At 38.9% G+C, this 26,479-nt stretch overlaps 1 protein-coding gene across 6 annotated transcripts in view; it reads right to left on the reverse strand.

Annotated features, from left to right (window-relative positions):
• LOC5519444 (transient receptor potential cation channel subfamily A member 1) overlaps window positions 1–26,479 on the reverse strand; it is a 54,449-nt gene that overhangs the window by 16,709 nt on the left and 11,261 nt on the right. For 3 of the 6 annotated variants that reach the window (XM_048720837.1, XM_048720838.1, XM_048720842.1), the window contains 7 exons: window positions 21,410–21,522; window positions 10,522–10,627; window positions 9,959–10,134; window positions 9,292–9,408; window positions 1,237–1,345; window positions 777–874; window positions 310–357 (listed from right to left, as the gene is read on the reverse strand). In XM_048720837.1, the coding sequence (XP_048576794.1) occupies window positions 310–357; window positions 777–874; window positions 1,237–1,345; window positions 9,292–9,408; window positions 9,959–10,134; window positions 10,522–10,627; window positions 21,410–21,522 (767 nt within the window). Of the gene's footprint in view, window positions 1–309; window positions 358–776; window positions 875–1,236; window positions 1,346–9,291; window positions 9,409–9,958; window positions 10,135–10,521; window positions 10,628–13,976; window positions 14,838–21,409; window positions 21,523–21,614; window positions 21,766–24,528; window positions 24,778–26,479 lie in introns of those variants that run through there. The other 3 variants (XM_048720840.1, XM_048720841.1, XM_048720839.1) reach the window with 3 other exon arrangements.

The raw sequence follows: 26,479 nt of genomic DNA on the forward strand, positions 1-26,479 counted from the left end.
GCCCTAAGCTATAAATACATACAGTTCGCTGAAACTGTTTCTTTTTCTTACAATAACTTTATCTCTAACATCATGTTATTCAAGGCAATCGGATAGTATACAGAGAGTGTAGCAGGCCCCGAAATATTGGGGGAGGGGGGAAAAGATACAGAAACATTAAGAAAATACAATAAATTGGTGGTACAGCCACGCCCCTACTGGTCATTTCCCTATATATTTTTTTTAATAATGAGGAGGGGGTGGGGGGGTCAGTGCCCCACCCCTTTTACACAGGCCTAGTATATCGTGGTATGGCTGGTTGTTTTTTACCTTGACTGAATGAGGTGCGGCCCCTTCGTCCAGACATAATTCAACGACCTGTAAACAAAAGTAATATTAAATATATATTCAGGTCCTTGTAGGAGATTAGCAGGTAACGAAAACCGTTAGAAGGAAGCACGTTAGTACGATCCCTGTTTCGCTTGTTGTTACGGTGCAAGCCTAAGCCGCACGTCCGTAGCCACGATTTGCAGGGGGGGGGGGGAGGGGGGGGGGGAGCGGAGTCAAACGTATCATATGGAAAAAGGATAGTATTTGAGAGTTCAATATACAAATGACCTAATGTTTGGCGGCCAAGGGGAGGGGGGGGGAGGAGGTGCGCAGGCATAGACGTGCACACCCTGTACACGCCCTTGCATATGCGTCTAGCGTCACATCACTGAATTATTTAAAGGGCTGGGTGACTCTCACTCTGCATGGGCGTAAGTTTTTATATGAGCTCATTTTGCATAACTAACCCTTGCCGACCCGCTCTCCACCGCAAGATGTAGCAAGGTGCTTCCAACCCCATCCACCTCGAACAGCAGGTCGTCCTTGGGGATACCTTGGCATTTTGCTATACATAAAGGGAATGCATTATGGAATCTTGGATTTGAATTTGACACAATTACGGATGACCCACAGACAAAACAAAACACTGATAAACAATCTGCAGCTACTTTCTGTGTTTTACATTGTGGAGCATGCGCATATGTATTGCACGTAATGACCTACACAGCTCTCTTGAAAACACCGACTCATATACAAATAATGCCTTTTGCTTTATATCTGGTCTGCATGATGTGCATGATTTTTTTTCTTCTTTTCTGAGAGCGTGCAATTTTTTTTCTTGCGCATGAGGAATGTCTCTCTGGTTTTCGACAGTGTATTAGTCGTGCTTATAGTACCAAAGACAGGATAGATTGTAGAGGCACCTACCGTGATGGAATAAGGAAATCATGACGTCATAGGAGCCATGCAACGCCGCATGCGCAATAGGCGTCATGTACTTGTGATCACGTGACAAAAGCTTGGCGTTATGATCAAGCTAGTATAAACCAATCACAAAATCGTGAGATAAAGAAGCCCAGGCATACTTGATGGTCTAACATTCAGTATGATATAATACGATAAGCGGAAATCAGGGTCAAGGTATAGGGCAACAAGGTCAAGGTCGAGCTAGACAAATTTCAGAGCACGCAAGGTTAAACAAGCTGCACAAGGTCAAAGTCAAGCTACATAAGATAATTGGTTCAAAAGGAACCCAAGGTCAAACGTTACAAGGTCAACACATACAAAGTTAAGTTACATAAGGTAATAGGAAGAAGAGGTACCAGAGGTCAAGCGTTACACGGTCAACGCAAGGTAAAGCTAAATAACGTCAAGCTGTACAACGCCAAGGGTAACAAATCTAGACAAGTCAGACAATGTCATGGCACACAATGTCAAGGCACACAATGTCAAGGCACACAATGTCAAGGCATACAATGTCAAGGCACACAATGTCAAGGTACACAATGTCAAGACAATGGCAAGGTACACAATGTCAAGGTACACAGTGTCAAGGTACACAATGTCAAGGCACACAATGTCAAGGTACACAATGTCAAGGCACACAATGTCAAGGTACACAATTTCAAGGCACACAATGTCAAGGTATACAATGTCAAGGCACACAGTGTCAAGGAACACAATGTCAAAGCACACAATGTCAAGGCACACAATGTCAAGACATACAATGTCAAGGCACACAATGTCAAGACACACAATGTCAAGGCACACAATGTCAAGGTACACAATTTCAAGGCACACAATGTCAAGGTATACAATGTCAAGGCACACAGTGTCAAGGAACACAATGTCAAAGCACACAATGTCAAGGCACACAATGTCAAGACATACAATGTCAAGGCACACAATGTCAAGACACACAATGTCAAGGTACACAATGTCAAGGTACACAATGTCAAGGTACACAATGTCAAGGTACACAATGTCAAGACACACAATGTCAAGGCACACAATGTCAAGGTACACAATGTCAAGGCACACAATGTCAAGACATACAATGTCAAGGCACACAATGTCAAGGCATACAATGTCAAGGTACACAATGTCAAGGCACACAATGTCAAGGCACACAATGTCAAGGCACACAATGTCAAGGTACACAATGTCAAGGCACACAATGTCAAGACACACAATGTCAAGGCACACAATGTCAAGGTACACAATGTCAAGGTACACAATGTCAAGACACACAATGTCAAGGTACACAATGTCAAGACACACAATGTCAAGGCACACAATGTCAAGGTATACAATGTCAAGACACACAATGTCAAGGTACACAATGTCAAGCTACACAATGTCAAGGCACACAATGTCAAGGTACACAATGTCAAGACATACAATGTCAAGGCACACAATGTCAAGGCACACAATGTAAAGGCACACAATGCCAAGGTACACAATGTCAAGACATACAATGTCAAGGCACACAATGTCAAGACATACAATGTCAAGGCACACAATGTCAAGGCACACAATGTCAAGGTACACAATGTCAAGGTACACAATGTCAAGGCACACAATGTCAAGGCACACAATGTCAAGACATACAATGTCAAGGTACACAATGTCAAGGCACATAATGTCAAGGGACACAATGTCAAGGTACACAATGTCAAGGCACACAATGTCAAGGCACACAATGTCAAGGTACACAATGTCAAGGCACACAATGTCAAGGCACACAATGTCAAGGTACACAATGTCAAGGCACACAATGTCAAGGCACACAATGTCAAGGTACACAATGTCAAGACACACAATGTCAAGACATACAATGTCAAGGCACACAATGTCAAGACATACAATGTCAAGGTACACAATGTCAAGGCACACAATGTCAAGGCACACAATGTCAAGGTACACAATGTCAAGGCACACAATGTCAAGGTACACAATGTCAAGGTACACAATGTCAAGGCACACAATGTCAAGGTACAAAGTGTCAAGGTATACAATGTCAAGACACACAATGTAAAGGCACACAATGTCAAGGTATACAATGTAAAGGCACACAATGTCAAGGTACACAATGTCACGGCACACGATGTCAAGGCACACGATGTCAAGACATACAATGTCAAGGCACACAATGTCAAGGCACACAATGTCAAGGCATACAATGTCAAGACACACAATGTCAAGGCACACAATGTCAAGGTACACAATGTCAAGGTACACAATGTCAAGGCATACAATGTCAAGGCACACAATGTCAAGACACACAATGTCAAGACACACAATGTCAAGGTACACAATGTCAAGGTACACAATGTCAAGGAACACAATGTCAAGGTACACAATGTAAAGGCATACAATGTCAAGGCACACAATGTCAAGGTACACAATGTCAAGGTACACAATGTCAAGGTACACAATGTAAAGGCATACAATGTCAAGGCACACAATGTCAAGGTACACAATGTCAAGACACACAATGTCAAGGTACACAATGTCAAGGTACACAATGTCAAGGTACACAATGTCAAGGCATACAATGTCAAGGCACACAATGTCAAGACACACAATGTCAAGACACACAATGTCAAGGTACACAATGTCAAGGTACACAATGTCAAGGAACACAATGTCAAGGTACACAATGTAAAGGCATACAATGTCAAGGCACACAATGTCAAGGTACACAATGTCAAGGTACACAATGTCAAGGTATACAATGTAAAGACATACAATGTGAAGGTACACAATGTGAAGGTACACAATGTCAAGGCATACAATGTCAAGGTATACAATGTCAAGGCACACAATGTCAAGGCACACAATGTCAGGGTACACAATGTCAAGGTACACAATGTCAAGGCATACAATGTCAAGGTATACAATGTCAAGGCACACAATGTCAAGGAACAATGTCAAGGTAACAATGTCAAGGTACACAATGTCAAGACAATGTCAAGGTACACAATGTCAAGGCACACAATGTCAAGGCACACAATGTCAAGGCACACAATGTCAAGACAATGTCAAGGTACACAATGTCAAGACACACAATGTCAAGACACACAATGTCAAGACACACAATGTCAAGGCACACAATGTCAAGGTACACAATGTCAAGGTACACAATGTCAAGGCACACAATGTCAAGACACACAATGTCAAGGTACACAATGTCAAGGCACACAATGTCAAGGTACACAATGTCAAGACACACAATGTCAAGGCACACAATGTCAAGACACACAATGTCAAGGTACACAATGTCAAGGTACACAATGTCAAGACAATGTCAAGGCACACAATGTCAAGGCACACAATGTCAAGGTACACAATGTCAAGGCACACAATGCAAGACAATGTCAAGGCACACAATGTCAAGACAATGTCAAGGCACACAATGTCAAGGCACACAATGTCAAGGTACACAATGTCAAGGCACACAATGTAAAGGCACACAATGTCAAGGTACACAATGTCAAGGCACACAATGTCAAGACAATGTCAAGGTACACAATGAAAAGGCACACAATGTCAAGGCACACAATGTCAAGGCACACAATGTCAAGACACACAATGTCAAGGTACACAATGTCAAGGTACACAGTGTCAAGGTATACAATGTCAAGGTACACAATTTCAAGGCACACAATGTCAAGGCATACAATGTCAAGGCACACAATGTCAAGGTACACAATGTCAAGGTACACAATGTCAAGGTACACAATGTCAAGGCACACAATGTCAAGGCATACAATGTCAAGACACACAATGTCAAAGTACACAATGTCAAGGTACACAATGTCAAGGTACACAGTGTCAAGGTACACAATGTCAAGGTACACAATGTCAAGGCACACAATGTCAAGGCATACAATGTCAAGGCACACAATGTCAAGGTACACAATGTCAAGGTACACAATGTCAAGGCACACAATGTCAAGGCATACAATGTCAAGGCACACAATGTCAAGGTACACAATGTCAAGGTACACAATGTCAAGGTACACAATGTCAAGACAATGTCAAGGCACACAATGTCAAGGTACACAATGTCAAGGCACACAATGTCAAGGCACACAATGTCAAGGTACACAATGTCAAGGCACACAATGTCAAGGTACACAATGTCAAGGTACACAATGTCAAGGCACACAATGTCAAGGTACACAATGTCAAGGTACACAATGTCAAGGCACACAATGTCAAGGTACACAATGTCAAGGCACACAATGTCAAGGCACACGATGTCAAGGTACACAATGTCAAAGCACACAATGTCAAGACACACAATGTCAAGGCACACAATGTCAAGGCACACAATGTCAAGACACACAATGTCAAGGTACACAATGTCAAGGTACACAATGTCAAGGTACACAGTGTCAAGGTATACAATGTCAAGGTACACAATGTCAAGGCACACAATGTCAAGGCATACAATGTCAAGGCACACAATGTCAAGGCACACAATGTCAAGGCACACAATGTCAAGGCACACAATGTCAAGACACACAATGTCAAGACACACAATGTCAAGACACACAATGTCAAGGTACACAATGTCAAGGCACACAATGTCAAGGCACACAATGTCAAAGCACACAATGTCAAGGCACACAATGTCAAGACAATGTCAAAGCACACAATGTCAAGGCACACAATGTCAAGACAATGTCAAGGTACACAATGTCAAGGTACACAATGTAAAGGTATACAATGTCAAGGCACACAATGTCAAGGAACACAATGTCAAAGCACACAATGTCAAGGCACACAATGTCAAGACAATGTCAAGGCACACAATGTCAAGGCATACAATGTCAAGGCACACAATGTCAAGACACACAATGTCAAGACACACAATGTCAAGACACACAATGTCAAGGCAAACAATGTCAAGGTACACAATGTCACGGCACACGATGTCAAGGCACACGATGTCAAGACATACAATGTCAAGACACACAATGTAAAGGCACACAATGTCAAGGTATACAATGTAAAGGCACACAATGTCAAGGTACACAATGTCACGGCACACGATGTCAAGGCACACGATGTCAAGACACACAATGTCAAGGCACACAATGTCAAGGTACACAATGTCACGGCACACAATGTCAAGGTACACAATGTCAAGGTACACAATGTCAAGGCATACAATGTCAAGGTACACAATGTCAAGGTACACAATGTCAAGGCATACAATGTCAAGGTACACAATGTCAAGGTACACAATGTCAAGGTACACAATGTCAAGGCACACAATGTCAAGGCACACAATGTCAAGGCATACAATGTCAAGGCACACAATGTCAAGGTACACAATGTCAAGGTACACAATGTCAAGGCATACAATGTCAAGGTACACAATGTCAAGGTACACAATGTCAAGGCATACAATGTCAAGGCACACAATGTCAAGACACACAATGTCAAGACACACAATGTCAAGGTACACAATGTCAAGGTACACAATGTCAAGGCACACAATGTCAAGGTACACAATGTAAAGGCATACAATGTCAAGGCACACAATGTCAAGGTACACAATGTCAAGGTACACAATTTCAAGGTATACAATGTCAAGACATACAATGTGAAGGTACACAATGTGAAGGTACACAATGTCAAGGCATACAATGTCAAGGCACACAATGTCAAGGCACACAATGTCAAGGCACACAATGTCAGGGTACACAATGTCAAGGTACACAATGTCAAGGCATACAATGTCAAGGTATACAATGTCAAGGAACAATGTCAAGGTAACAATGTCAAGGTACACAATGTCAAGACAATGTCAAGGTACACAATGTCAAGGTACACAATGTCAAGGCACACAATGTCAAGGCACACAATGTCAAGGCACACAATGTCAAGACAATGTCAAGGTACACAATGTCAAGACACACAATGTCAAGACACACAATGTCAAGACACACAATGTCAAGGCACACAATGTCAAGGTACACAATGTCAAGGTACACAATGTCAAGGCACACAATGTCAAGACACACAATGTCAAGGTACACAATGTCAAGGCACACAATATCAAGGTACACAATGTCAAGACACACAATGTCAAGGCACACAATGTCAAGACACACAATGTCAAGGTACACAATGTCAAGGTACACAATGTCAAGACAATGTCAAGGCACACAATGTCAAGGCACACAATGTCAAGGCACACAATGTCAAGGCACACAATGTCAAGGCACACAATGCAAGACAATGTCAAGGCACACAATGTCAAGACAATGTCAAGGCACACAATGTCAAGGCACACAATGTCAAGGTACACAATGTCAAGGCACACAATGTAAAGGCACACAATGTCAAGGTACACAATGTCAAGGCACACAATGTCAAGACAATGTCAAGGTACACAATGTAAAGGCACACAATGTCAAGGCACACAATGTCAAGACACACAATGTCAAGGTACACAATGTCAAGGTACACAATGTCAAGGTACACAGTGTCAAGGTATACAATGTCAAGGTACACAATGTCAAGGCATACAATGTCAAGGCACACAATGTAAAGGCACACAATGTCAAGGTATACAATGTAAAGGCACACAATGTCAAGGTACACAATGTCACGGCACACGATGTCAAGGCACACGATGTCAAGACACACAATGTCAAGGCACACAATGTCAAGGTACACAATGTCACGGCACACAATGTCAAGGTACACAATGTCAAGGTACACAATGTCAAGGCATACAATGTCAAGGTACACAATGTCAAGGTACACAATGTCAAGGCATACAATGTCAAGGTACACAATGTCAAGGCACACAATGTCAAGGCACACGATGTCAAGGCACACAATGTCAAGGTACACAATGTCAAGGCACACAATGTCAAGGTACACAATGTCAAGGTACACAATGTCAAGGCACACAATGTCAAGACACACAATGTCAAGGCACACAATGTCAAGGTACACAATGTCAAGGCACACAATGCCAAGGTACACAATGTCAAGACACACAATGTCAAGGTACACAATGTCAAGGTGCACAATGTCAAGGCACACAATGTAAAGGCACACAATGTAAAGGCACACAATGTCAAGGTACACAATGTCAAGGTACACAATGTCAAGACATACAATGTCAAGGCACACAATGTCAAGACAATGTCAAGGTACACAATGTCAAGGCACACAATGTCAAGACACACAATGTCAAGGCACACAATGTCAAGGTACACAATGTCAAGGCACACAATGTCAAGGTACACAATGTCAAGACACACAATGTCAAGGTACACAATGTCAAGGTGCACAATGTCAAGGCACACAATGTAAAGGCACACAATGTAAAGGCACACAATGTCAAGGTACACAATGTCAAGGTACACAATGTCAAGACATACAATGTCAAGGCACACAATGTCAAGGTACACAATGTCAAGGCACACAATGTCAAGGTACACAATGTCAAGGCACACAATGTCAAGGCACACAATGTCAAGGTACACAATGTCAAGGTACACAATGTCAAGGTACACAATGTCAAGACATACAATGTCAAGGCACACAATGTCAAGACACACAATGTCAAGACACACAATGTCAAGACACACAATGTCAAGACACACAATGTCAAGACACACAATGTCAAGGCACACAATGTCAAGGTACACAATGTCACGGCACACGATGTCAAGGCACACGATGTCAAGACATACAATGTCAAGACACACAATGTAAAGGCACACAATGTCAAGACATACAATGTCAAGGCACACAATGTCAAGGTACACAATGTCAAGGTATACAATGTCAAGACATACAATGTGAAGGTACACAATGTGAAGGTACACAATGTCAAGGCATACAATGTCAAGCTACACAATTTCAAGGCACACAATGTCAAGATACACAATGTCACGGCACACGAAGTCAAAATTCTAAATAAGGGAATGCGTCTTGAGTGCTTACCAGAATCTGACAGATGGTGACGTTATTGGCATGCTCAAGCTGTGCTGCCACATGAAGAGGTGTGCAGCCAGCATTGCCGACCTTATTAGAGTCTGCGTGACCTTCCTTCAGCAAGGCCTGCAGGAATAAAAAAAACAATGAAGAGTCACGCATTCTTATTTAGTCGTGTGTAGAGTAGCTTGCCACACTTTCTCACAGTGACGCACATGTCACGAATTCTTACTATATATACATACTCCCAAATATACATATTCCCAATTCTTACAATATATACATATTCCCAGTCCGTAACGCCTTGTGGAGAAGGTCACGCATTCTAACGTGACGGTTGGATCACGCATTCCTACCAAGGCACGATGTCAATAATTCTTGCCATACCAACGTGAACATGTCACGCATTTTAACCATGGTAGTCACGTCAAGCATTCTTACAGTGATAACAATAATATCACGTCTCGACGTGAAAGTTTCCGTCCATGCCATCGTATGGAGCATGATACGTGTTCTAGCCATGACGGTAATGTCACGCCTTCTCACCGTGACGGTTGTGTCACGCATTTATACTTTGACGATATTATTGTTTCTCGTCCGTGCCATCGTGTGAAAAATGTCCCGCATTCTTTTCTTGACGACAATGCCACGTGACGGTTGAGTCACGCATTCTTACCTTGACGATATCAATGTTTCCCGTGCGTACAGCCGTGTGCAATGGCGTGTCGTCGCGGTCGTCATGAGCGTCAATGTCGGGCCGATAACTCAGCAGGCATAGAACGATGTTCAGCTTCTGTGCGCCTACAGCACAGTGCAGCGGTGTTTTTCCGTACTCGTCATGCGCGTTGATGTCTGAAAGAGTTCAGATATTTATAAATTTCCTTAAAAATCGTATCAGATAGACATTGGAATTTTCTATAATTTATAATAAAGGCTGCCAGCAATGTAACATATTTCTTTTTAAATCCGCATCAACTAAGATAAGACTAGAAGAAGCAAATTGGAACGGACTAATTCCAAGTTTACTACAATTACGACAATAACAACAACAATAAAACGACATTTATACGTCATCTTTATCAACATCATTATCAACAAGATAACAAAGACAACAAAAAAAAAACGACATCAACATCAAAATGAGAGCAACTACATGATCATCATCGACTGAAAAACGAAGACAACAACAAACAACACCCATAAAAAATGCGAGAGATTATGTTGCGGCCTGAAAAGTACCTTTTCCGGCAGAGAGGAAGGATTCGACCTCTTCCTCGTTCCCATTGAGCACTGCTCTGTGTAAACAGCCATGGTGCTCTCGGTTGAAGCGGAGATTTATGCGGGTCTGCAATGGGATGCATGACATAACTATTACGTGGCTGACTTGAATAAAATACAACGACATTGATGATGACGACTAAATGTGCAAAGTAATGTTATCAGAAGTATCCAAATTTGGGTACTGTGCTATTTTTAATTACTTATGTACTAATAAACGTCTCATAAACGCCTTACATGGTAGACGCTAGACGCACGCTACCGTGGGCACTTTGGTAGTTTTGTGAAGTGAATCAATTAAACCAATGAGGTTGCGGGAAACATACTGATTGACATGAGCTTTATAAGCCAACCACCGAGGCAAAGAAATCTGTTAGCCAAATTTTGTCATCCTAGCAAAGCACCAAGTATAAAAGCATCCATTACCATCGGGGGAAGCTAATATTTTCTATAGAATTTGGTAAATAAAGCATTAAACTTTGTTTTTAGATGGTCATTTCTATATTTAGTACATTTTCTGCCTCCAATATTAAATGAAAACAATAACAAAGAAGTGGCTGACAAGGAATTACCGTTGTTTTAGATATTCCCGCCAAAACTTGAAATTATACAATTGATTCAATCTCCTTTTGTGGGGCCAAGAAATTTTCAAAGCTCTGTAGAAAATTTGAATCAAATTCAATTCAAATTTGAATCGAACTCAATTCCCTTTTCAGAACTCTAAAGCTTATCTATGCTTTTTTTTTGGCTTGATTGCTATAAGTAAAAGGTTATAGGAATTATCAGAACATGAGTCATTTATTTGCTATCAATAATGCAACACGGGCGAGAAAAAATCAATTCAACAACATGGGATAACCTTACTAAAATAGACGCATCAAGTCTTCAATTATTTGTTTTGTTTCAAGCGCTCATACATTTCATAACAGCTGCCTCTACTTAAACCTTTACCAAAAGCTATAGAAAACGAGGAATCGACACCTATTCAGGATATTGCATTCTATGGAACCATTATTTAAAAAAGACTTTCTTGTTTCGATGATTACCACAGAATTTCTATTCAATATAAATCATATGATGTCGATTGTTATAATATAAATTATATATCTCTATTGTTAATAACACAATTTTTATAAAAGTTCTAAAACTCATTTATCTCAAGTTTAATAAAACGACCTCATTAAGAAAATAAGAGAATATTTGATTTCAATACTACATTGCTGTGAAATTTTTTTAGTACGGAGAATGCTCTAAAAGTATATTTGATCGCCTTTTTAGGTTGTTTTTAATGTAGAGAACTTCGTAGACGACAATTAGTGAGAGATATGTATTTACTGTATTGTTAATAATCTGCAATTTATTATAGGTGCAGCTAGCCAAATGTATAGCAGAGAAGTCACTTACGATGTAGGTATTTAAAAATTAACAGAAGAAGTGCAGTCTAACGATTTTATAATCCTTAAACATCCTTAAACATCAGAAATTATGATATACGCTAATGCATTTTTTTCTTAAAAAAATATGAAAAAAAACTATTTTCCGGGAAAGGAAAAAACTTCATATCATGGCAATCAACAACGGAAAGGGGAACTTGAAAAACATTGAATAATTTATACACGACTTATAAAACAAAACGGAAGAATAAGACGCTCAAATTAGTTATTTTCACAAAGTTACCCCAAAGCATATGTAGTTCTACCAATAATAGACGATTATAATTTCGTGGGTTTTGACTGATTTCCATTAGAACTTTATTAAAGCCATCATAAAACCTAACGTATACAAGTAGATGCACTTTGATTATTAGTCAGGTAACGAAGGTGTTATTTTTCTATATGGTTGCTGGAATTATATATAGGATATTACTTAGATCGACAAATAATACGAAGATAAAAATTTAAAATTAAATAAAAAGATATATTGTATATAAAAAGGGACAGTAAACAAGTAGACAAATAATTTAAAAAAAATGAATTTATTAGCTGTATATAAATAACAGCAACAAAGAAATAAAATAATTCCATACGCATGAATAAGTTATTTTTTTGGGAAAACGTACAGATTCAAAAACACTGATGTAGTGCAGGAAGAGTAAAGACAGGAAGAGTATGGAATAGATAAGAAATGTTAAATTGGTTCGTCATGCATATGGAGAGATAGACTAATCTTCACGAGCTTTGACACGCAGGAAGACAAGGATTCTAACAGAGGGAAAATCTTTGTACAAAATTGTTTTCGCGTGCGCGTCTCAACTCGACTTTTACCGCGCTTTCATTTTTGGCGCGAAAAAAATAAGCGTATCTTTGTTCGTTTTTCCATCTAACCGTTGGTTTTTGCATAGTGTTTATTTAAAGCCAAAAGCACAAAAATCAATATAACTAGGGCTTCCATGACATAACATAGAAACTCCTAATTCTAAAGCAAAAATCATAATACAATACAGTCAGTGAAGAGTATTTTAGCAAAAACAAGCATTTTTTTATTGGGGAATCGTAAAAAATATATAACCAAACTAGTTGAAATCTTTATAGAGAAAATAATTAACGAATTGTAAAGGTGACTGTACCTGAGACAAAACAAAAATATGTCACAAAAACAAATAGCCAACATCGGTTCAACTCTCAAGTGGAAATACAAGGCAAAGCTAAGATGTAATAATATTGAACACTTCGAGGTGAAATTGATGAATGGTGATCATCTTTTGTTTTGCAAATTAAGTGCTTTGAAATCTCGGAGTAATATGATTTTTTGCGAGAAATATTTAACGCCAATAATAAGGTTACAAATGAAAGAAGTATAGGCCATCGACGACAAACACGCATAGAGAACAACAATAAATTCAAGATAACCCATTAACATGTATAAAGAAAACAAAGACAAGACAATTTGCAATATATGAAAAACAGAAGTCAACGGTACTTTAGGGAAATAAAATGGCTTGACTGACTGCTGTTACATTTCAAATGCATAAAAATCTTAGATTGTGAATCCCTAGGGTGGATTGAAAATATGGGAATAACATAGAGAACAAAGAAAGGGTTGATTTCTATATTTTCGACGGAGAGTTGAATAGCAAATACGAGAAAACGATAGGCTATATTGAAATGAAATGTCTGGAAATTTGACTTCACGGCTCTCGAACTATGATAACTATACCAAAAAGCCTGTACAAGAAAGAAGCATTTGAGTTTAAGTGCGAAAACATAAGAAAAAATAGTGCATTTTGAAGTAAAAAGAGCAATGGAATTCGGTAAAAAATGAAAAGGAAAAAAATGGATTTTGTTATAGACACAGATTACTCCAAGGTCGTCAGGTAAGGTAATCAAATCACAGAGTAAGACCTAAATTAATATCAAAACGCTTATTTTCGCCTACAAATTCACAATACCCAAAAATCCATATATCCATATAAATACCTTTATATTGACAACGCTAATAGCGTGCCTAAATAGCTCAGGAGTTGAAATTCTTGAGTTTGGATCAGGATTATCATAGGCAAAGCGAGTAGTTTTACTTCCCCCAGAACCATCACTGTCTGTTTCCGCCAGTTCATTGACTTCTATACTTCTTTCTCGGCCATTTCTAGCAAAGAGTTTGTTTCTGCGTTGCGCATCCGCGCGCACCGAAGTCAAGGAAAACACACCATTCGCGAGAGCTTTAAAAGATGTCATCTTGTGAAGTTGTTATCCTTGAAAAAATTATCGCCCTTCAGTTTGAACGCGACGGAGTGAACACCCGAAAGGTTTAACTTCAAGTGTTTTGTTCCATAATCCACAGGGGAGCCATACGCAAGCAAGCTTTCGGAATCAATCCCTGTTTCTAAGAAACCACCCGTGAAGGCTTTAAGCTTTCATGTAAATCACACCATACTTTTTGTTGTTTCTTGGTGCAAGATTAATTATGTATGAGTGAGAGATAGGATTAAGTTTCGCACCTCGCTCGCGGCTTCAATAGGCTAGCAGAGCGAGCACAGCGCAGAGCAAATCACATTAGCGAGACCTAGGAGAAAATTTGAAGGAAATTAAGCCGACCTCGTACTGAGAGTGATATGATGTGATAAATTGGCCGCGATTCAACGTCACTCATACGTCCAGAGGCAGTGTTCCAATAACAAATAGCAAGCACGAAAGAAGTCTCCGCAAGGATAAACCGAGTGTGTCAGAAACTAATTATTTAGTAGTTTGTATTGTATGCAGCATTGTGAATAGGTTTTAGTGACGTAAACGATTTCCTAAATTCAGAGATTTAGCTCAAACCAATGCTGCGCGCGGTTTGAATGAACAGCCGTTCGCACTTTCGTTAACAGTAAACCATGCAACATTATTATTGCCAAACTGATGAGGAACCATAAAAGGCAGGTGTTGTTTTAAGTATTGTGAATCTGCATAAGCTAAGATGCGCGGACCAGCCACGGCAACGCAATGTAATGTCCGTCAGAACCTATTAAAATGTGACAAGAAAACCCTAAAAAGAAAGCACGCATTAAAAAGTGCGTTAACTAGATTTCATTTGGTAACATTCCCCAGTTCCTTTTTAGTATTTGAAAGGGGAGAGTAAAAAAAAAAAAAAAAAAAAAACAGAATGACCGAACAATAGTAAAAAGAAAGAACGTAACACTTAAAGGCGAAACGACGAAACAATACAATGAAAAAAGATCAAAACCAAAAGATTCCGACAAGATACAGAAAAAAACGATAAGGGGACAACAGCTTTAGGGCATTATAAAATACAGGGGAAAATCATGAGAGGCTTTATTGGCGATAAAAAATGGCTCGGAAGTTTAACACACACAGGTGGTACACTAAAAACACGTCCATTTGATCCGATATTATTTGCTGTTCTTTGGGAGAACAGAAATGGGATTGAACCTTTCAATAAGGGTTATGGCACGACGACACTTAACGGAAAACAAAATGAAACAATATACAATAAGAGAATAAAGACATAACTCATAAATACTATTATTGCTTCAGGCAAGACGGCGCAATTCTAGATATGCCTTCCTTTGAGGAAATGACAAAAATACATTTAAGACACTAGTTCCATTTTTTTTCTTATCTTTGCGTCAGGTCTCAAATAAAAAAAACAACATTTGTATTCTTTCTAATCTTAGGCATGCTCGATTTGGTGGTGTAAATATATCGCAATAACTATCAATTTTCTATCCAGGGTAGTTATTCATAGACACACAGGACCTACGGGAAGTTGGAAGGGAAATACCACTGGGAGAAGTAAATCGCATTGAAATAGAACTTTAAAGACCTGAAATAGAAGTCAAACTAATCCAAATAGATCTAAATTAGACGTCAGAGAAGCTGTTTAAGGAGCAAGATGGGACCATATGAGTGATGAGTCGAAACAAAACAAAGAAACTTAAGTTAGTTTTAGGACAAAGTACAAAATAACGTCACACGACGGTTATAGGAATTTGTTAAAATCTTACATTTCCCATAATAAGTTGGATTTTTACTTCAATCCTGTTGAGTTAAAAACACTGTTGAACACTGTTAAATAAATATAATTATTTCGTATTTATATAATTTTAATTTCGGTTAAAGTAATGCTGTTTATAATCGTATTTGAACGTGAAAAAAAAAGTCTTTATCAGCACAAACATGTTGTCTAATTATAAGACATTGCCTTCTGCCGTATATCTAGCCCCAACATTTGAAATTCATTAAAGACGGCACCAGAGAGACTACAAAACCGTCGAGAATTAATTGTTTCACTATTTCCTGCTTATGTATTGGAAACAGCTTTCAAAAAGCGCATTACGTAATAGATATAACTTGTAGAACAAAAAAGCAACCACTTTAAAGACTTCACTTTACCTAATTGCAGAGAAAATAAATGTGGAAGCTCTTTAATGAAAAATTGATAATCCGTTGGCATACATCGCCTAAGAACACCATCTGTTTAATTTAGCATTTATTCCAACCGATGGTACTAACGGCACATTTCTTATTCTTCTCCTGCCGATTCCTTACCACTCGGATTATGTAACAGCCCTGAGTCATATCAGCGATTTTTGATCGCGAGCGTATCATTGCCACGTGACCGTTTCGTAACGTTACTGTGGTTTCATGGCCATGTCGTTATGCTACCGTGATAGTGTCGTGACCCTTTTGTTACCGTGGCGTGACCGTGTCGTTACCACGCCGTGACTGTGTCGTTACCGTGCCGTGACCGTTCCGTAACATTTCCGTGGTTTCGTGGCCATGTCGTTATGCTACCGTGATAGTGTCGTGACCCTTTTGGTACCGTGGCGTGACCGTGTCGTTACCATGCCGTGACTGTGTCGTTACCGTGCCGTGGTTTCATGGCCATGTCTTTATACTACCGTGATAGTGTCGTGACCCTTTTGTTACCGTGGCGTGACCGTGTCGTTACCATGCCGTGACTGTGTCGTTACCGTGCCGTGGTTTCATGGCCATGTCGTTATGCTACCGTGATAGTGTCGTGACCCTTTTGTTACCGTGGCGTGACCGTGTCGTTACCATGCCGTGACCGTGTCGTTACCGTGCTGTGGTTTCGTGGCCATGTCGTTATGCTACCGTGATAGTGTCGTGACCCTTTTGTTACCGTGGCGTGACCGTGTCGTTACCATGCCGTGACTGTGTCGTTACCGTGCCGTGGTTTCATGGCCATGTCGTTATGCTACCGTGATAGTGTCGTGACCCTTTTGTTACCGTGGCGTGACCGTGTCGTTACCATGCCGTGACTGTGTCGTTACCGTGCTGTGGTTTCGTGGCCATGTCGTTATACTATAGTTATAGTGTCGTGACCCTTTTGTTACCGTGGCGTGACCGTGTCGTTACCATGCCGTGACTGTGTCGTTACCGTGCCGTGAGCGTGTCGTTACCACGCCGTGACCGTGCCGTTACCATGCAGTGATAGTGTCGTTACCAATCCGTGACCGTTTCGTAACATTTCCGTGGTTCCGTGGCCATGTCTTTATGCTACCGTGCTAGTGTCGAGAACCTTTTGTTACCGTGCCGTGAATGTGTCGTTACCATCTCGTTATACTGCCTTGACAGTGTCGTGATAGCGTCTCGGCCGTGTTGTTATAGTGCTGTGGTCGTAGAGCGCCATGGCCGTGTCGTAGAAGTCTTGACAGTGTCGGATAGCGTCGCGGCCGGTCTTTTAACATAATACCAACTGCACGAGCAGCCGATCAATAATATTAGCCCTGAAGATAGACCTCAAAACACTGTACCCCGGTGTAGAGTAATAAAAAGTGTTAATAAATAGAACTATTCAGGCGACATCCGATTAAAAGTAAACAGCAACAGAAAGTCTAAGAACATATGGATACAAAAAACAAAAACTTAGTACATACCACAAAAATATTAAGCAGGATTCCGAGAAAGTGGTCAAAACACGACCACTTCTTATGGATAAGATGATGGAAAAATTGTAAAATGGCATGTAAAAATTGTAAAATGGCATTATGATAAAATAATAGGATTAGTCAAACATATTTTCCCGCGGAGAGACCCAATGTTCAATATCCTTACCCGTATCATTTCCTCGTATTACATAAGGAAAGATTTAAGTAATAGCTCGCTTGAGATGATAAAATTAGAGATGATAAATAATGAATTTTTTACATGCCATATTTCAATTTCTAACGTACCAATTTACAATTATTTACATGCCATTTTACATTTTTACATACCATTTTTCAATTTTATACGTACCATTTTTCAATTTTTTTACATGCCATTTTACTATTTGCATGCTGATGATGTCTCTTCCACTGAGACTGAAAAAGGCGACAGTCGCCCGTGCCCTGTGGCAACACCAGCAATTTTGTTTCAAAATAAAGATTTAAAACAATTATCATCGTTACAATAAATGTGAATCTACGATTTTCGATACGAAAAATTAATGCATGCATTTTGTTATCGAGCAAGCTGACGAACCCCAGAAAGAAAGAAAAGTGCCGATGAGAAAATCGTACTTCTCGTTCAACTCGATAACAGTGTGTTAAAAAAGACTTCCAATAATGCGATAAGTGTGCAATCGTTAAGTTTTACTAAGGAATTATCTTAGAAAAATATGCTTACTGCGGAAGTACTAACATAATCAAGATGCAAAAGAGTAGTTACAAACATCGCGTGAAAATTTACTACATTGGGGTGAGACAAAAATACGTTTAAGCGTTTACAAACAATAAGGCTCGGGGAACCCTGCTTCGAATAGCTTATTCCCTGTCTGAAGTTAGAAGAATAGTCCCTCACCTCCAAGGGCATTCTTAGTCACGTTTCATACAGTGCCGAAGTCGAAGTGGGCTAGTCTCACTAATAAGTGGGGAGGGTCTTAAAGTGACTGGTATACCCATTGGTATCTTAAAGCCTCACGTGACCAAGTCATGTGATTTATTAGCACAAGTGGCCTAATACAGTACTTACCACCCGCTTATCAGAACTTAAGAACCTAGAATTTAAAAAAATAGAACTTAAGAACCTGTTAGCCTAAAAAATACCAATTTAGGCCTCCGTTAAATAAGAATCTATTTAGGCTAAAATTTGAAACAGGTTCTCATTAAAAAAATAAATAAGATCTTATCATTCTTATCATGATAATGAGAATTAAAATATATTTTAAGGGGTCTCGACCACATATTATACGAAGGCCAGGCCGGTATTGTAAATTCATCTATCTAGATACCGCACTTCTATACCAGCCATTAGTATATTAACTCTTCTTTTTAATTAAGAACCTATTTAAGAACCAAAGTAGCCTAAAATTTAAAATAGCACCCGTTGAAATAAGAACCTGTTTAGACTAACCTGGAAAAGCCTAGGTTCTTCTAAACAGGTAGTACTGTAGCCTAATAGGAACAGAGTTTGTTAGGCTAAATTCTGATAATAAATCACGGAATTCCCTCCAATCTTGACTGAAGTGGAGACTGCTTGAAGCTCCTCCTCACACAACCAGTTCAGACAACCCTGAACTTCCGATGGCGTCAAACTCGCACCCAGTTTCTAGCCCTGTGTTCAGGTTAATCTAGCTATGCTTACAGTGCACCAACATTGCACCTGTACTATGTCAAGCTTGTCTTTGTGTCTAATGGACAAATTGTTCGCCAGAGCAGCTAAAACGGCTTGGGAGAAACCAAACCACGTCCAATTCGCCGAGTAATGTAATACTAACGCTTAATGCAATAACAAATCAACGCTTTATGCTTTAAAAGAGCCTTGGGTACGGGATAATTCTGGAATTATCCGATACTGGACAGGACGATTCGATTACGCTACGTGTGGAAAGAGAACTTTCCGATTACGGATCGAAAAAGTTGCTGATTTATCTTACCCCAGGGCCTAAGCAAAAACGGAGAGCGCGTTGCAAAACATGGCATATATTCCAGCCAAATAAGAGGGAATTCCGTGGTTTATTATCAGTATTTAGCCTAACAATCTCTATTCTTCCTAACCTCGGCAAAGCCAATAGTCTAAAAAAAATCCTAATGATCCCTCTTAAATGGCCTAAAAACTTGTCAGATTTCAACAAAAATTGCTGACTCGAACTCAAATTTCCCCCTAACGCTTATAATTGCGCACTTTCTACTTCGCATTCACTTTGCCAATTATACCTCATACACGCCTAATCAAAGGTATTTTTCTCTAATGAAAATTTGCCTCAATAATTGTTAAGTAACAGGAAATAGGTGTCAGTGATATATTAGATTATGATTTTTGTGAGCACATCAGAGAACATTACTGGAAAGGCGGTGTGAATTTATGATATAGGGAGAATCGTTTATTCTGAATTACGCTTTTCGAAAGAAACAAATAATTTACCCTCGACAAAAAGACAATAGTAAAATACAAAACGAGTCTTTAAAAACGCAGATAAAACAAATGGTATTACAACGGCCACGCTCATCTAACAAAAAATACTTTTTCGTTACACGTATTGTGAATACAAATGCGGCGCCACTTTGGGTTGTAAAGATATTAGGAGAGAAAATTAAAAACGAAATTATTCATTTTTTTTTTCGAAAAATAAAAGCTCTTCTAAACAAAGACAACAGGTTTTATCAAAACATAGAAAACGGCATTATAACGTATTAGAAACACGCACAAAAAACAGTTGTTCTGTGATTCTCATAATATTACCTCAAAAAGTGGAGTTATGCCTGAGAGAAGTATGAAAGGAAAATATTAATCAATTAAGAGGGATATTGAACTAGGTTTTGAGCTTGCAAATGATGAATCCAGCATTTGATAGAAAATATGAAACTCGCTTGTCAATCGTCGAGTACATTCGTGTGAAATGTTTGCTTTGATACAGAAGGTTTGAACGCGGGAGATTTTCCCGTTTAGACAGCCTTGCAAAAAAAAAAAAAAAGGAAAAAAAATATTTTAAAAACAGCAAAATTATAGAGTTGGATTTTAAAGCCTTCCTTTTATTTATTTTTTCCCCATTTTCTGGAACATAGGCGAGAGCCTTTTTTTTCAAAACATCAATTATTCTGAGATGGGACCTCACTTCATTCTAACAAGGGCAAAAAAATGGCCAAGTTCCTATTAAGTTACCGCAACATAACAAAAAATTAAATTAAATAAATATCAACATTTTTGACACTTTTTATCTTTACATTTATTACACATCATTCAAAAGTTTAGAAAACAAAAATGACTGCCTTTTTAGGTCAAGCTAAATCCCAACATAAAAATCCTTTCGTAGGAGGTTACCTTTTTTTTAAATAAATAAAGTGTTTAAGTAGCACATATATTGAACTAAAATATTGAACGAAAAATATAATCGCAATCCTAAAAAAACTACACGTCAATATAACAGGTATATCATATCGTTTTGTTATTGTTTATGTTCAACTTACCAGAGTAGCGAGGCTGGGAAGTCTCCCGTGGGATAACCTGGGAAGTAGAGAAATCTCCGACGGCCTGGAGTCTCCATTAGAAGCATTGGGCTGCTCCACATCCAAAGACGAAGCTAAAATAGAAAAACAAATGAGAGAAAAAGGGTAAGGAAATACCATCTTCAAATAAACGGAAACTCTAAGAATGAACTCAAGACTAATCCACCTTTCGGCTTTGCCCGAAAGACATCCATGGAATTCACAATATATAGAGAATAACGTAGCGTTTAGACTGTGCTGTAATATAAATATAGAAGCCAAACATTGAGCGTGGCCGAACTAGTGGGAGACCGTACGACAGGAAACTGGCATATGCAAATTACTATAGGCGCGTAGCCAATCTTAGTATGGCGGGAGAAAGCTATCTTTACTTATCCCCCAGGGGTCATAACCGCTCAAATGTACACTGCGCTTTTAGCTTGTCGTATTGGTTAGCACCAAACTAATGTTCGTGGGAAGCAATAGGTGTTTTTGTAGGGTTACAGTAGATATTAGCATTTTGAAATGATTCTGTGTGACACCGTACCTTTTCAAAACTAAACAATTTCATCGTGTATTCCCCCTAGCGGTAACCACATGTTGAGTGAGCTGTTTGGGAAAGTTATTAAAAGTGAACTATGCACACAAATTTTAATGTTTCTCGCTGAAACTTTCAATTAAGAGTAAAGATAGTGTTACATTGTTCAATGTAATCAAAATAAATCGTAATCATTTCATAAGGAGTCAATGACACCTTGTGAAATTCTTTTTAAATGAGAGTTATTTTGACTTTGTGAATTAGAGTTATTGGTTCAATTAAATGCAAAACAGAGCTTGTGTTTTGTTAGATATGTTAATAATTTTTTTTTAGAATTCTTATGTTGTATTCATGTGAAAGGACAAAATAAAAATGGATATTATTTATTTATAGTGTCTAGTTCATAGACTGTTTTCTGAGCCAAAAAGCTAAGTGGCGAAATAATATGCATTTCTTTTTATTCATTTCAAAATAAATAATAAAATATTTTTTTTCCAAGGGACTGCGATTTTTTTATTGCCAGATAAGGTTTTGTCTTCAACGTGAGTTATTACAAATCTTATCTAGTAAACTTTTAAAATGCAATTACATACGGTTGCAACCGAAGAGACTCGCCAAAACAAGCGATTAAAGATATATGCACGCTAAAATATTCTGGAGAATGCCCAATATGGTTCTTATCACGGCATTGGTATCAAAACGCGCGCGCATACTTGTGTACGGTTTGTGCAATCGAAACTTGTAGTTAAAATAAATAGAATGAAATTCAACTTATGTAAGAATTTCATTTTTTAGCATCTCCACCCTCCCCCCCCCCCCAAAAAAAATACATTTGAGCCACCTTAATTCATTTTGCTAAGTTCCTGCATCCGACCCGCAGGGACCATGTTTTTTTTTTTTTCGTTTTTTGCTTACTTCTCATTTTGGGATTTCGCGTATTACAGTGATCGCTTTTCTAATGAATCTTTCGTGTGGGTTTTTTTTTTTGGCATTTGTTCTGTTTCTAATACGTGAGAAATTTGGATGTTGGATGATACTTAAAGCTATATAATAAAGATTCAATTGTCAACTCTTCTACATATTCAGGTGCTTGTGGGCGAAAGGAAAGACTTCCAGGGTTGTCATAAGACAGCTGATCTATACTTAATCGCCAACAATCGATTTTAAGGCAAGATTTTATCTTCGTAATTTAGCTAAGCCTTCCGCTATGCCCGTCAGCTAACACTGAAACAGAGAAACGTGCACTGAGGAGATATCGGAAACGCATGGGACCAGAAAAAAACTTTAAAATATACTACAAGCAATTATTTTTTTTACTAAGAATACAATATTTTTTAGAAGAAAAAAAAGTGGCGTCTCTGGATTGTAAATGTCAATTTTCTACATTGAGATTTAAATAATAAAGTATAACAAGGCAAAACAAGGGAAATAGGATTTGTTAATGCCTTATTTTTAAGACGTTGCTTAGGGGTAGCAGAGTCGTAAAGGTTTGCAAAGGCAATGGTAAATATGCCAGTAACGCACAAACACAAATTCTGAAACAAAAGTTCGATTAATAATGGCCTTTTCGCCGAGATGGTGGGTATGTTCTCTGTTCCACGAAATATTTAACGTAATATTATGGTAAGAGTCAAAAGAATTCATCAGAAGATTACGAAATTTAGAAGAGATTTGTTTCCAATACATTTACTAACTTACTTTCATAACCCATTTTTTTATTCTTTAAAAAAAAAATACAATTTTTTTGCAAATGAGATTGTGTAAAAACAAGTGAAAAAAACATACAATAAGATAAATTTTATGTCAACAAGCACTCGAACCCATATTATTTTACTGCAACCGCTGACTAGCATTTCATGATTAACAACGGCTCCACATGAATGCAACGGACAGAGAAAGATGATGAAAAAAATACACCGAGAAAGAGGCTAGCAACGTTATATGGTAACATTAAAAAAGTTTAACCTCTTTCTTTAAATGATTATCTACATTCGATCGCTCTGTAGTTTTGCGACTTTCTTTTTTTTTTAATAAGCGAAATCTGTGTATTCTATTTGCTAAAAAACAATAGTCGAAGACCAACTATTATTATCCACCTTAAGAGTGTCAAATTACCCCGACACGCGCGCCTAAATTGATTTGTTTTCAACTACCCTTTTTTATTTTGCTGACACGTATTTGATTCCCACATAGCACTTTACTTTAAAATCGCTGCCTTACTAGAAATATGAATATGTAAGAAGTATTTTGAGTACAGACAAAGTTCTTTTTATCAAATATTAGAATCAGAACTACTTTGCCAATATCAAAAGCATACCCATAACGGATGCATCACTTTTCCTCGATTAATAACGTTTTTCTGAATCAAACCTCGGCTATATATATTCAGAGGAACAGAAACAATTATTTTTTTTGTTATTAAATCTACACGCAATGGTTATTTTTGCTTCTTTTTGTTATTAAATCTACACGCAATGGTTATTTTTGCTTCTTAACTTAACCATTGTCATTATATGGTATGCAAATAAAGTTGTCCTTATAGAGTTATTATAGAATCTCATACCGTATCCTTGGTTATCCATGAAGTAGAATCGAATGCATTCCGAATACTCACTCTGCAAATCACTCATGTACAGACTAAAGCTAGCAAAATACGCGAACTACCATGACATAATAGTGCAGAATTAGGTTCTAGTTTACAAATTCTTTGGTGCTCTCGCCAATACAATCCGCACCAGACTGATTAATGGTCTGAAAGGGAGAACATGAGTACGCCACGATTTCCTATAGCATGACGCGAGTGAATATATCATGTGCATAAGGCCAAAAAGTGTGACAGCTTATCGCAAGGAGGCCGGGCAAACCAGGCAAACTGTCTCCATCTCATGGAAAGTGGATCGACACTAGGGAGAAGAGGGGAGGGGTGGGCAACTTTTATTAAATGGGAACATTCGAGTTGATGCGCACTTTTGGGTTGATTGAATATCATTTTACATTCTTTGTGCAAATATTATGTAGCTTTTTGTACGTCATGTTCCCTGATGGTACTTAAGGTTACTTACCGCAAATGACCTAATAAACGCCCACTATCTAAAGAACGCCTAATGAACGTCCCCCCCCCTCCCTAACTGCCTAAGCTTAAAAGTTTGCAGGCGCGTATCCAGGATTGGCTGAGGGGAAGGAATGCGCAATCATGTGTATAATGTGGAAAAAGCAAAAAGTAATTGAAGATTTTTTAATAAGAAATGATCTACTTTATGGCTAACAAACGCCCAAAACTACCCCCCTCCCAGCTTAAAAGCAAACGACATAGGAATTTTTTAAATATAAATCACATTTAATAGGCCATTCCAGATATAGGCATGCGCGAGCACTCACCAACTACCGGCATGCAGCGCGCGCTTCGTTTGATGTAAGCTCAAAAAAGCGCGCACTGCATTCTGGTAGTTGAGGTAGGTTTCTATGGTTATGCGCGCGCAAACTTATAGCTGGAATGGCCTATTGATCTGAGGGGGCGTCCACACTAACACGAGCGATACTTTGGAAAACGCCGTCGAAAGTGAATCAAAATGAATCCGTTTACTTTGGTCCGTAGTGTGGACGGTCGAATCCGTACCAAAATGAAAACAATGGCGTCTGCTGCTTTGAGCATGCGCATATCATAAAAATGACGTCACCCTGTACCTTTAAGCGTTTTCAAACGTTTAAATCCGTGTTAGTGTGGACGGCTGGATCCAGGCGAACACGCTGCGAAAACGATAGTGTGGACGCGAATCAAGTGATGCGTTTTTGGCGAAACGAATCCGGATACTTTTAATTGAATCCGTGTCAGTGTGGACGACCCCTGAGTTTGCGTTTGCTACGCAGGCTATAATTTATCGTAATCCTGACTTGAGGCTGGAACCACACTGAACTTGGATTTGTTATATTGTTATAGTTTGTAAAGAACGCCTCCTATCTACTGAACGACCCCTCCCCCCACCCACACACCCCCTCGGACCATCGAAACTTAATAAACGCCCCGGGCGTGTACAGCTTCCCATGCAATTTGTTGCATTATGCAAGTGGACTAAAAAACGTATATCCTTTGTTAGGATTGGGATATACGCCTATCCGCGTGGAGTTGCATTTTTTTTAGCCAACCCGGAACTTCTAGTCCTCCTAGGCGTGGAAAAAAGGCGAGTGCCAAACTTTGAGTGTATAGGCAAAAAAAAGCTCATCGTGATCGGTATCCCGAGAGGACTCAAACAATACGGCTATTTCAATAAACGTTGATTTTTTCTCCATAGTGACTATATTTTTATATATATTTGGAATCAATGGTTAAGGAAAATCGGTTTGAGACTCCCCGTGTTTCTTGCGCGATGATTTAAAGTTTGCTCAAGATTAACCACTATTAATCCACTTCACCCTCGCCTAATATACTCCTTTGAAAAAGCAAGCGGAGCATTATCAATGGTGATCAAACAACTCCGATATTTTGATTAATTGGTATTCAAACTGAGTCTGTGATT

This window comes from Nematostella vectensis, chromosome 13 (assembly GCF_932526225.1).
Source record: "Nematostella vectensis chromosome 13, jaNemVect1.1, whole genome shotgun sequence".
Taxonomy (NCBI): Eukaryota; Metazoa; Cnidaria; class Anthozoa; order Actiniaria; family Edwardsiidae; genus Nematostella; species Nematostella vectensis.